The sequence below is a fragment of the Petromyzon marinus genome, unplaced genomic scaffold, assembly GCF_048934315.1.
Source record: "Petromyzon marinus isolate PM22_M1 ecotype Great Lakes invasive population unplaced genomic scaffold, UKy_Petmar_22M1.pri1.0 PM_G_Scaffold_47, whole genome shotgun sequence".
NCBI lineage: Eukaryota > Metazoa > Chordata > Hyperoartia > Petromyzontiformes > Petromyzontidae > Petromyzon > Petromyzon marinus.
Genome location: NW_027422999.1, coordinates 214,331 through 229,272, shown reverse-complemented (window position 1 = coordinate 229,272; position 14,942 = coordinate 214,331). Strand labels below are relative to the sequence as shown.

At 50.5% G+C, this 14,942-nt stretch overlaps 1 protein-coding gene across 1 annotated transcript; it reads left to right on the top strand.

The window, feature by feature from the left end:
- Positions 1 to 1,028: 1,028 nt before the first annotated feature.
- Positions 1,029 to 14,928, top strand: LOC142917359 (uncharacterized). The gene is made up of 7 exons (XM_076061994.1): positions 1,029 to 1,174; positions 1,447 to 1,639; positions 2,143 to 2,321; positions 5,462 to 5,832; positions 6,038 to 6,203; positions 7,025 to 7,384; positions 13,552 to 14,928. The coding sequence occupies exons 1-7, from the start codon at positions 1,081 to 1,083 to the stop codon at positions 13,803 to 13,805; spliced, it is 1,617 nt and encodes a 538-aa protein (XP_075918109.1). The 5' UTR covers positions 1,029 to 1,080; the 3' UTR covers positions 13,806 to 14,928.
- Positions 14,929 to 14,942: the final 14 nt, after the last annotated feature.

The window sequence follows — 14,942 nt, the reverse complement described above, 5'->3', positions numbered from 1 at the left end:
TCCATAACGACCTGCGTTATCATAACCACGCCCACTCGCATAAATTAATACGATTATCTCTCGAATCAGCATAATTTATGCACATAATTACACTAATTAACATAATTTCGGATAAATTATGCAAATCTCAAATTTCATTTAATTTTCATTATTTTCATCAATTTTCATAACACCTATATATACAACACTGCAATCTACCAACCCTCGAGGACCTGCACACGACAAGGACCATGAGGCGAGCGAGGAAGATTATGGCCGATTCCTCCCACCCTGGACACTCTCTGTTTCAGCTACTCCCCTCCGGCAGAAGGCTTCGGTCCATCAGGACCAAAACCTCACGCCATAAAAACAGTTTCTTCCCATCTGCTGCTGGCCTGTTAAACAAGGCCAAGGGCTTACACTGATTTTAACATTTTATCAACATAATGACACCTTGCCGATATTAACTATGTTAACCTATTTGTATTTTTAAATTATATCTTAAAGCTATTTTATATTCGATATTTATTCAATTTTATATACTTCAGCCCCTTGGTGTTAGTTAGACTTTTAACCCTTATTATAGTAAGACTTGTTTAAAACTTATTTAAGATTTTAGATTCCTATATGTTGAATGTATGCACCATCCTGCCAAAGTAAATTCCGTATTGGTGTGAACTTTCATGGCGAATAAAACCCTTTCTGATTCTGATTCATAGACTACAATGTTATCTCAATAGGAATCGATTCTAAACGCTCTCCTTTTCTAACACAATCGATTCTCATGGTAGGTATCCCAATGGGATTCGATTCTATGCGCTTTAAATCACTAGCTAGATCGATTCCTATGTTATTAGAACAAATCGCCATAATCAATTCCCATGTTATCGAAAATGTATTCGATTCCATTTTACACTCACGACCAACGTCAATTCCAATGCAGTCCCAATAGGGATCGATGCCATCGGCTACATTTTTGACCACTATCGATTCGCATTTGTTATCCCCATAGGAATCGATCCGATTTTTTTATTTAACCTTGAATCGATTTCCTCAGCACGTGACTTGGGTGAGGCGGGCGCGTGGCTGCGTGTGGGGTTAATGGCGATGTCGAAACTCTACAAACTTGGCCTACTCTTCCCCTTCATCCTGCCTCTCCTCCTCCTCCACCACCTCGTCACGTGCAGCAGCCACGGTGAGCAGAGCCCGAGATGGTCGATAAATCGGGTGCCAGGTTGTGATTGTGGGGGGAGTGGTGGTGCAGTGGTTATCGCACTGTGTGAGTGTGAGTGGGGAGTGGTGGTGCAGTGGTTAGCGCACTGTGTGAGTGTGGAGTGGTGGTGCAGTGGTTAGCGCACTGTGTGTGTGTGGGGAGTGGTGGTGCAGTGGATAGCGCACTGTGTGTGTGTGAGGAGTGGTGGTGCAGTGGTTAGCGCACTCTTGAGTGTTTTTTCCCCATCTGCCCAGCTCCGCTGTTCCCACTGAATGTTCGTTTGGAGTCTCGAGACCTCCTGGCGACCCTTTGCTGGGACCCCGTTGAAGCGGCTCCCAGTGGGGATGGAGGGGATAGACCCCCACTTGTTGATCCTTTAACTATCAACTCGACCACCACGACCAACTCAACGTACCTGAATGTTACATACAGAGTTCAGAGCAAACTGTGAGATGCTCACTCACTCAGCCACTCACTCACCAACCCACTCACTCACCCACTCACTAACCCACTCACTTACCCACTCACTTACCCACTCACTCACCAACCCACTCACCAACCCACTCACTCACTCACCAACTCACTCACTCAGCCACTCACTCACCAACCCACTCACTCACCCACTCACTCACCAACCCACTCACCCACTCACTCACCAACCAACTTACCCACTCACCCACTCACTCACCAACCCACTCACCCACCCACTCACTCACCAACCCACTCACCAACCCACTCACTCACCAACCCACTCACTCACCCACTCAATCACCCACTCACCCATTCACCCACTCACTCACCAACCCATTCACCCACTCACCAACCCACTCACCCACTCACTCACCAACCCACTCATCCACCAACCCACTCACTCACACACACACACGTCTCTCTCACCCACTGGCTCCTCACCACCCTCACCACTCCTCCCTGTGTCTCTGTCTGCGCAGCTTCAGACGAGCCCGCTGGCAGACCGTCTGCGCTGCAACAACGGAGACACGGTGCGACGTCTCCTCGGCGCTGGACGATCCCGGTGACCGCTACCTCCTCCGTGTGAGATTCTCCTGCTCATCCTCGCCGTCACGATCCTCACCCTGGGTCGCGGTTGTGGTCCTGCCCTTGATGGAAAGTGAGTGGCACGAGATTGTACATATGCCTGTGTCTCTGTGTGTGTGTGTCTCTCTCTGTGTCTCTGTGTGTGTGTCTCTCTCTGTGTCTCTGTGTGTGTGTCTCTCTGTGTCTCTCTCTCTGTGTCTCTGTGTGTGTGTGTCTCTCTGTGTCTCTCTCTCTGTGTCTCCCTTTGTCCGTGTCTGTCTGGTGCTCACTAACAGCACTTGCCCCAACGGTCTTTTTCAGGCTACACGGAGGATCTTTGTCATCTTTGTCTGTGTGTGTCGCTGTGTATGTCTGTGACTCTTTCTGCCTGTGTGTGTGTCTTCGGCTCACAAGGGGAGATCACACAAACTCCACTCACTCACTCTGTAGGACAGGGGGGGATCACACAAACTCCACTCACTCACTCTGTAGCACAGGGGGAGATCACACAAACTCCACTCACTCACTCTGTAGGACAGGGGGAGATCACACAAACTCCACTCACTCACTCTGTAGCACAGGGGGAGATCACACAAACTCCACTCACTCACTCTGTAGGACAGGGGGAGATCACACAAACTCCACTCACTCTGTAGGACAGGGGGAGATCACACAAACTCCACTCACTCACTCTGTAGCACAGGGGGAGATCACACAAACTCCACTCACTCACTCTGTAGGACAGGGGGAGATCATACAAACTCCACTCACTCATTCACTCACTGTAGGACAGGGAGAGATCACACAAACTCCACTCACTCTGTAGGAGAGGGGGAGATCACACAAACTCCACTCACTCTGTAGGACAGGGGGAGATCACACAAACTCCACTCACTCTGTAGGACAGGGGAGATCACACAAACTCCACTCACTCACTCTGTAGGACAGGGAGAGATCACACAAACTCCACTCACTCACTCTGTGGGACAGGGGGAGATCACACAAACTCCACTCACTCTGTAGGACAGGGGGAGATCACACAAACTCCACTCACTCTGTAGGACAGGGGGAGATCACACAAACTCCACTCACTCACTCTGTAGGACAGGGGGAGATCACACGAACTCCACTAACTCACTCTATAGAACAGGGGGAGATCACACAAACTCCACTCACTCTGTAGGACAGGGGGAGATCACACAAACTCCACTCACTCTGTAGAACAGGGGGAGATCATACAAACTCCACTCACTCTGTAGGACAGGGGAAGATCACACAAACTCCACTCACTCACTCTGTTGGACAGGGGGAGATCACACAAACTCCACTCACACACTCTGTAGGACAGGGGGAGATCACACAAACTCCACTCACTCACTCTGTAGGACAGGGGGAGATCACACAAACTCCACTCACTCACTCTGTAGGACAGGGGGAGATCACACAAACTCCACTCACTCTGTAGGACAGGGGGAGATCACACAAACTCCACTCACTCTGTAGAACAGGGGGAGATCACACAAACTCCACACACTCACTCTGTAGGACAGGGGGAGATCACACAAACTCCACTCACTCACTCTGTAGGACAGGGGGAGATCACACAAACTCCACTCACTCTGTAGGACAGGGGGAGATCACACAAACTCCACTCGCTCTGTAGGACAGGGGGAGATCACACAAACTCCACTCACACACTCTATAGGACAGGGGGAGATCACACAAACTCCACTCACACACTCTGTAGAACAGGGGGAGATCGCACAAACTCCACTCACTCTGTAGGACAGAGGGAGATCACACAAACTCCACACACTCTGTAGGACAGGGGGAGATCACACAAACTCCACTCACACTGTAGAACAGGGGGAGATCACACAAACTCCACACACTCTGTAGGACAGGGGGAGATCACACAAACTCCACTCACACACTGTAGAACAGGGAGAGATCACACAAACTCCACTCACTCACTCTGTAGGACAGGGGGAGATCACATAAACTCCACTCACTCTGTAGGACAGGGGGAGATCACACAAACTCCACTCACTCTATAAAACAGGGGGAGATCACACGAAGTCCATTCACTCACTCTGTAGGACAGGGGGTGATCATACAAACTCCACTCACTCACTCTGTAGGACAGGGGAAGATCACACAAACTCCACTCACACACTCTGTAGAACAGGGGGAGATCACACAAACTCCACTTACTCTGTAGAACAGGGGGTGATCATACAAACTCCACTCACTCTGTAGTACAAGGGGAGATCACACAAACTCCACTCACTCTGTAGGACAGGGGGAGATCACACAAAGTCCACTCACTCACTCTGTAAGAAAGGGAGAGATCACACAAACTCCACTCACACACTCTGTAGAACAGGGGGAGATCACACAAACTCCACTCACTCACTCTGTAGGACAGGGGGAGATCACACAAACTCCACTCACTCACTCTGTAGAACAGGGGGAGATCACACAAACTCCACTCACTCTGTAGAACAGGGGGAGATCATACAAACTCCACTCACTCTGTAGGACAGGGGAGATCACACAAACTCCACTCACTCTGTAGGACAGGAGGAGATCACACAAACTCCACTCGCTCTGTAGGACAGGGGGAGATCACACAAACTCCACACACTCTGTAGGGCAGGGAGAGATCACACAAACTCCATTCGCTCACTCTGTAGAACAGGGGGAGATCACACAAACTCCACTCACACTGTAGAACAGGGGGAGATCACACAAACTCCACTCACTCTGTAGGACAGGGGGAGATCACACAAACTCCACTCACTCTGTAGGACAGGGGGAGATCACACAAACTCCACTCGCTCTGTAGGACAGGGGGAGATCACACAAACTCCACACACTCTGTAGGACAGGGGGAGATCACACAAACTCCACTCACACACTCTGTAGAACAGGGGGAGATCACACAAACTCCACACACTCTGTAGGACAGGGGGAGATCACACAAACTCCACTCACACACTCTGTAGGACAGGGGGAGATCACACAAACTCCACTCACTCTGTAGAACAGGGGGAGATCACACAAACTCCACTCACACACTCTGTAGGACAGGGGGAGATCACACAAACTCCACTCACACACTCTGTAGGACAGGGGGAGATCACACAAACTCCACTCACTCACTCACTCTGTAGGACAGGGAGAGATCACACAAACATCCCTCGCCATGACCCCCCCTCTCCCGTGTCTCAGCTGTGCTCAGCGCTCCGTCGTTCACCCTGAGGCTCGACAAACTGACGCGGGGGGAGGAGGAGGGCGATGGTGGTGAGGATGAGGATGAGGAGTGCGGTGTTGTGGGTGACGATGAAGACAACGACGATGATGGCTACAGCGACAACGACGACGGCGATGACGATGACCGTGACGGCGGTGACGATGACCGCCGTGATGACGGTGGTCCTGGGGTGGCTGGGGAGTTGGAGGCGGTGGTCGACGGAGAGCCGGAGGTGCGGAAGCTGTCGTTGTTGGTCTCCGTCGGGCGGGGGTGGAGGGCGCTGGTGTCGCACGACGTGAAGTTCCACCATCAGGTTGACATTTCGACAAGAGGCGGCGTTCAACTCACGGTGAGAGATTGCGGGAGTTGTGACGGGGGTCGGGAGGTTGTGGCGGGAGATGTGCGTGGTTGAGTGGGTGGGTGGCGATGCTGCTACTGATGATGATGATACTACCAATGACACTACTACTGATGATGCTACTACTACTGATGATGATGCTGTTGCTGCTACTACTACTGCTGCTACTACTGATGATGATGATGCTTACTGCCAGGAGCGCTTCATCGGATGCCGGTACCAACACCGAATGATGCTTCTGCCGGGACGCGAGGATGAGTACTGCGTCCGCGTGAGAATGGTAGCCGACTTGCCACGGTGGAAGGCAGGGGAGTGGTCTCCACTGTCGTGTGTCTCCGTCCCTCCACCACACAGCACCGTGGGTGAGTGGGTGGCTGGGTGAATGAGTGAGAGGTATTTTTGTGCGTGTGAAGTGGGTCTCTGTGTGAGTAGTCTTGTGGATCTCTATGAGTGTTCTATGGGTCTCTGTGTGAGTAGTCTTGTGGGTCTCTGAGTGGTCTATGGAACTCTGCGTGAGTAGTCTATGAGTTTCTATGAGTAGTCTACGGATTTCGATCTAAAGCTTTCGTGACTGCAAGGATTCATCTTTGGTTCTTTCGGTAAAGTCACCACGTAGAATGAGAATAAAATAAATTGATAAAATAAAATAACACAATAATATTCTCACGACGTTTCGGCCACAACACAAGCGGCCTTCATCAGGTGAAGGGACGAGACTGTCTGGAGGACAGCGCTGGAGCGAACACGAGGACAGCGCTGGAGCGAACACAGCCACGCTCAGACCAGCGCTGTCCTCCAGACAGTCTCGTCCCTTCACCTGATGATGGCCGCTTGTGTTGTGGCCGATACGTCGTAAGAATATTATTGTGTTATTTTATCAATTTATTATTTTATTCTCATTCTACGTGACTATATCGAAATTACCAAAGAAGATAGTCTATGGGTCTCTATGAGTACTCTATGGATCTCTGCGTGAGTAGTCTTGTGGGTCTCTGAGTCGTCTATGGAACTCTGCGTGAGTAGTCTATGGGTCTCTATGAGTAGTCTATGGGTCTCTGTGAGTAGTCTATGGGTGTCTGTGTGAGTAGTTTATGGGTCTCTATGAGTAGTCTATGGGTCTCTATGAGTAGTCTATGGGTCTCTATGAGTAGTCTATGGGTCTCTGTGTTGTCTTCCCACCCAGCCCCTCGTGTGGGTGTCGACACGGACGGCCAGGTCACGGCGGTGGTCGGCCAGAAGGTGGCGCTGCTGCGCTGCGTCCTGTGGGGTGCGGCCGTGGTGGTGGTGCAGGCCAACTGGCTGAAGGCCTCCAGTGGCAACGTCTGGGCGGGGGCCAATTTGGCCGCACTCAGCCCGCTGCACGGCACGGCGTACTCCAACTCGTCCCTCGCGGGCCGACTGCGGTTCCGCGTTGGGGGGCCTCCCGGCGACGTCTCGCTGGAGCTGCTGGACGTGCGGGCTGGCGACGGGGGCCTCTTCCTCTGCCACGTGGCCACCTTCCCCCACGACAACTTCGAGGGGAGGGTCAACCTCTCTGTCATCGGTGAGGATTGACACTGCCCCACGCAGAGACCCATAGACTCATCATGCAGAGACCCATAGACTACTCACGCAGAGACCCATAGACTACTCACACAGAGACCCATAGACTACTCACACAGAGACCCATAGACTCACACAGAGACTCATAGACTACTCATACAGAGACCCATAGACTACTCACACAGAGACCCATAGACTACTCACACAGAGACCCATAGACTCATCACACAGAGACCCATAGACTACTCACACAGACACCCATAGACTACTCACACAGAGACCCATAGACTACTCACACAGACACCCATAGACTACTCACACAGAGACCCATAGACTACTCACACAGACACCCATAGACTACTCACACAGAGACCCATAGACTACTCACACAGACACCCATAGACTACTCACACAGACACCCATAGACTACTCACACAGAGACCCATAGACTACTTACACAGAGACCCATAGACTACTCACACAGACACCCATAGACTACTCACACAGACACCCATAGACTACTCACACAGAGACCCATAGACTACTCACACAGAGACCCATAGACTACTCACACAGAGACCCATAGACTACTTACACAGAGACCCATAGACTACTCACACAGACACCCATAGACTACTCACACAGACACCCATAGACTACTCACACAGACACCCATAGACTACTCACACAGAGACCCATAGACTACTCACACAGAGACCCATAGACTACTCACACAGAGACCCATAGACTCATCACACAGAGACCCATAGACTACTCACATAGACACCCATAGACTACTCACACAGAGACCCATAGACTACTCACACAGAGACCCATAGACTACTCACACAGAGACCCATAGACTCACACAGAGACCCATAGACTACTCACACAGACACCCATAGACTACTCACTCAGAGACCCATAGACTCACACAGAGACCCATAGACTACTCACACAGAGACCCATAGAATACTCACACAGAGACCCATAGACTCATCACACAGAGACCCATAGACTACTCACACAGAGACCCATAGACTACTCACACAGACACCCATAGACTACTCACACAGACACCCATAGACTACTCACACAGAGACCCATAGACTACTTACACAGAGACCCATAGACTACTCACACAGACACCCATAGACTACTCACACAGAGACCCATAGACTACTCACACAGAAACCCATAGACTACTCACAGAGACACCCATAGACTACTCACACAGAGACCCATAGACTACTCACACAGAGACCCATAGACTCACACAGAGACCCATAGACTACTCACACAGACACCCATAGACTACTCACACAGACACCCATAGACTACTCACTCACAGACCCATAGACTCACACAGAGACCCATAGACTACTCACACAGAGACCCATAGAATACTCACACAGAGACCCATAGACTCATCACACAGAGACCCATAGACTACTCACACAGAGACCCATGGACTACTCACACAGACACCCATAGAATATTTACACAGAGACCCATAGACTACTCACACACACACCCATAGACTACTCACACAGACACCCATAGACTGCTCACACAGACACCCATAGTCTACTCACACAGACACCCATAGACTACTCACACAGAGACCCATAGACTCATCACACAGACACCCATAGACTACTCACACAGAGACCCATAGACTCATCACACAGAGACCCATAGACTCACACAGAGACCCATAGACTCACACAGAGACCCATAGTCTACTCACACAGAGACCCATAGACTCACACAGACACCCATATACTACTCACACAGAGACCCATGGACTCATCACACAGACACCATAGACTACTCACTCAGAGACCCATAGACTACTCACACAGAGACCCATAGACTCATCACACAGACACCCATAGACTACTCACACAGAGACCCATAGACTCATCACACAGACACCCATAGACTACTCACACAGAGACCCATAGACTCATCACACAGAGACCCATATACTACTTACACAGAGACCCATAGACTACTCACACAGACACCCATAGACTACTCACACAGAGACCCATAGACTACTCACACAGACACCCATAGACTACTCACAGAGACACCCATAGACTACTCACACAGAGACCCATAGACTACTCACACAGAGACCCATAGACTCACACAGAGACCCATAGACTACTCACACAGACACCCATAGACTACTCACACAGACACCCATAGACTACTCACTCACAGACCCATAGACTCACACAGAGACCCATAGACTACTCACACAGAGACCCATAGAATACTCACACAGAGACCCATAGACTCATCACACAGAGACCCATAGACTACTCACACAGAGACCCATGGACTACTCACACAGACACCCATAGATTATTTACACAGAGACCCATAGACTACTCACACACACACCCATAGACTACTCACACAGACACCCATAGACTGCTCACACAGACACCCATAGTCTACTCACACAGACACCCATAGACTACTCACACAGAGACCCATAGACTCATCACACAGACACCCATAGACTACTCACACAGAGACCCATAGACTCATCACACAGAGACCCATAGACTCACACAGAGACCCATAGACTCACACAGAGACCCATAGTCTACTCACACAGAGACCCATAGACTCACACAGACACCCATATACTACTCACACAGAGACCCATGGACTCATCACACAGACACCATAGACTACTCACTCAGAGACCCATAGACTACTCACACAGAGACCCATAGACTCATCACACAGACACCCATAGACTACTCACACAGAGACCCATAGACTCATCACACAGACACCCATAGACTACTCACACAGAGACCCATAGACTCATCACACAGAGACCCATATACTACTTACACAGAGACCCATAGACTACTCACACAGACACCCATAGACTACTCACACAGACACCCATAGACTACTCACACAGAGACCCATAGACTACTCACACAGACACCCATAGACTACTCACACAGACACCCATAGACTACTCACACAGAGACCCATAGACTACTCACACAGAGACCCATAGACTACTCACACAGAGACCCATAGACTCATCACACAGAGACCCATAGACTACTCACACAGACACCCATAGACTACTCACACAGAGACCCATAGACTACTCACACAGACACCCATAGACTACTCACACAGACACCCATAGACTACTCACACAGAGACCCATAGACTACTCACACAGACACCCATAGACTACTCACACAGACACCCATAGACTACTCACACAGAGACCCATAGACTACTTACACAGAGACCCATAGACTACTCACACAGACACCCATAGACTACTCACACAGACACCCATAGACTATTCACACAGAGACCCATAGACTACTCACACAGAGACCCATAGACTACTCACACAGAGACCCATAGACTCATCACACAGAGACCCATAGACTACTCACACAGACACCCATAGACTACTCACACAGAGACCCATAGACTACTCACACAGAGACCCATAGACTACTCACACAGAGACCCATAGACTCACACAGAGACCCATAGACTACTCACACAGACACCCATAGACTACTCACTCAGAGACCCATAGACTCACACAGAGACCCATAGACTACTCACACAGAGACCCATAGAATACTCACACAGAGACCCATAGACTCATCACACAGAGACCCATAGACTACTCACACAGAAACCCATGGACTACTCACACAGACACCCATAAAATATTTACACAGAGACCCATAGACTACTCACACAGACACCCATAGACTACTCACAAAGAGACCCATAGACTACTTACACAGAGACCCATAGACTACTCACACAGACACTCATAGACTACTCACACAGAGACCCATAGATTACTCACACAGAGACGCATAGACTCATCACACAGACACCCATAGAGTACTCACACAGAGACCCATAGACTCATCACACAGAGACCCATAGACTCACACTGAGACCCATAGACTACTCACACAGACACCCATAGACTACTCACACAGTCACCCATAGACTACTCACACAGAGACCCATAGACTCATCACACAGACACCCATAGACTACTCACACAGAGACCCATAGACTCACACTGAGACCCATAGACTACTCACACAGACACCCATAGACTACTCACACAGACACCCATAGACTACTCACACAGAGACCCATAGACTCATCACACAGACACCCATAGACTACTCACACAGAGACCCATAGACTCATCACACAGAGACCCATAGACTCACACAGAGACCCATAGACTCACACAGAGACCCATAGTCTACTCACACAGAGACCCATAGACTCACACAGACACCCATAGACTCATCACACAGAGACCCATAGACTCACACTGAGACCCATAGACTACTCACACAGACACCCATAGACTACTCACACAGAGACCCATGGACTCATCACACAGACACCATAGACTACTCACTCAGAGACCCATAGACTACTCACACAGAGACCCATAGACTCATCACACAGACACCCATAGACTACTCACACAGAGACCCATAGACTCATCACACAGACACCCATAGACTACTCACACAGAGACCCATAGACTCATCACACAGAGACCCATAGACTACTCACACAGAGACCCATAGACTCATCACACAGAGACCCATAGACTACTTACACAGAGACCCATAGACTACTCACACAGACACCCATAGACTACTCACACAGACACCCATAGACTACTCACACAGAGACCCATAGACTACTTACACAGAGACCCATAGACTACTCACACAGACACCCATAGACTACTTACACAGACACCCATAGACTACTCACACAGAGACCCATAGACTACTCACACAGAGACCCATAGACTCATCACACAGAGACCCATAGACTACTCACACAGAGACCCATAGACTCATCACACAGACACCCATAGACTACTCACACAGAGAGCCATAGACTCACACAGAGACCCATAGACTCATCACACCGAGACCCATAGACTACTCACATAGAGACCCATAGACTACTCACACAGAGACCCATAGACTCACCACACAGACACCCATAGACTACTCACACAGAGACCCATAGACTACTCACACAGACACCCATAGACTCATCACACAGACACCCATAGACTGACACAGAGACCCATAGACTACTCACACAGAGACCCATAGACTCACACAGACACCCATAGACTCACACAGAGACCCATAGACTACTCACACAGAGACCCATAGACTCACACAGAGACCCATAGACTCATCACACAGACACCCATAGACTACTCACACAGACACCCATAGACTACTCACACAGAGACCCATAGACTACTCACAGAGAGACCCATAGACTCACACAGAGACCCATAGACTCATCACACAGCCACCCATAGACTACTCACACAGAGACCCATAGACTCACACAGAGACCTATAGACTCATCACACCGAGACCCATAGACTACTCACACAGAGACCCATAGACTCACATGGAGACCCAAAGCTCATTATCTTCTGCAGATGTAGATGCCACTGGTTCTTCACGCTCTGCAGATGTAGATGCCACTGGTTCTTCACGTTCTGCAGATGTAGATGCCACTGGTTCTTCACGCTCTGCAGATGTAGATGCCACTGGTTCTTCACGTTCTACAGATGTAGATGCCGCTGGTTCTTCACGCTCTGCAGATGTAGATGCCGCTGATTCTTCACGTTCTGCAGATGTAGATGACACTGGTTCTTCACGCTCTGCAGATGTAGATGCCAATGGTTCTTCACGTTCTGCAGATGTAGATGCCACTGGTTCTTCACGTTCTGCAGATGTAGATCCCACTGGTTCTTCACGCTCTGCAGATGTAGATGCCACTGGTTCTTCACGTTCTGCAGATGTAGATGCCACTGGTTCTTCACGTTCTGCAGATGGAGATGCCACTGGTTATTGACGTTCTCTTCACGTTCTGCAGATGTAGATGCCACTGGTTCTTCACGCTCTGCAGATGTAGATGCCACTGGTTCTTCACGCTCTGCAGATGTAGATGCCACTGGTTCTTCACGTTCAGCAGATGTAGATGCCACTGGTTCTTTACGTGATACAGATGTACATGTCACTGTTTTTTCGTATTCTGTTGATATTAATGTCACTGGTTCTTCTCGTTTTGCAGATGTAGATGCCACTGGTTCTTCACCTTTTGGAGATGTAGATGCCACTGGTTCTTCACCTTCTGGAGATGTAGATGCCACTGGTTCTTCACGTTCTACAGATGTAGATGCCACTGGTTCTTCACGCTCTGCAGATGTAGATGCCACTGGTTCTTCACGTTCTACAGATGTAAATGCCACTGGTTCTTCACGTTCTACAGATGTAGTTGCCACCACCGCCGTCTGTTGCACGCCGGTTGAACTGGGTGGTGAGTGAGCGGTGAGCGAGCGAGCGGTGAGCGGTGAGCGAGCGAGCGGTGAGCGAGTGTCCGCCCACATCACCGATGCTCCTGCTTAGGCTGAGTGAGTGATCCGCTTCTGGCCACCCCAGGGGGGGGGGGGGTGGGTGGGGTCGGTCACCGTCTCTCTAATTTATTCCGACCCCCGCAGGTTTTCACAGACAAAGATGACGACGAGGCGAGGGAGGAAGATTTTTGAGAAGCGGCTCGGGGTGGGGGGGGGGGAGGAGCGAGAGTGCGCCACCTTGCCGTGCTCCACCTTGGAGTGCTCCACCTTGCCGTGCTCCACCTTGCCGTGCTCCGCCTTGCCGTGCTCCACCTTGGAGTGCTCCACCTTGCCGCGCTCCGCCTTGCCGCGCTCCACCTTGACGTGGTTGCCGGCGGAAACGCCCGGGCTTGTCGCTTCGCGAGCGGGTGAACCCCCCCCCCCCCCCCCGAAAGAACCAAGACGATTTGTTGTTGTTGTTTGATCCCAACTGAGCGATGTTTTTCAGCATTGGGGGATATTTGCCTCGTGCCGGTTACAATCGGTGCCCCGAGTTTGGCTTTTCACTTTTTTTTTTGGGTGGGGTGGGGGTGGGAATTTTGTTTTACGAAACAGCTCTCCGTTAACCGGACGCAGTGTTTTTGTTATTTTATTTTAGTCTTCGCGACGGTCTCTCACCTCCCAGCGCTTTCCCCCGGCGTTGTGCTGCTGGACGGGAGGCGACTGGGCGTCGTGCCAGGGAGCCAGGGATAGGGGGGTGCGGTGGGGTGGGGGGAGAATTTAAATTCGCCCTCGCGTGGCCGGGGGTCAACGAGCGGCGACATCGGCACGGTCCGTCACGACGTCCGGCACCGTGAGGGAGTTCCGCGTGTTTATATTATTGTTTTACCGGGGCGACAGGCGGCATCACGATGGCGCGTACAACGCCGTGAGCCTTCCTGCGCCACGTCAGCGTCCCGGTTTTTTTATTTCTCCCCGAGCCCGGCCAGTTTCATCGGCCGCTCCCGCGATGCCGCGGTACTTTCGTAGTTTGACGCTGTTGGTTTTCGGCGAGCCGATATCGTCCGGGTTAGATTGTGTGAATGAATAAATGCACAAATGTGGCTGTTGCCCGATGAAGCTGGTTGTT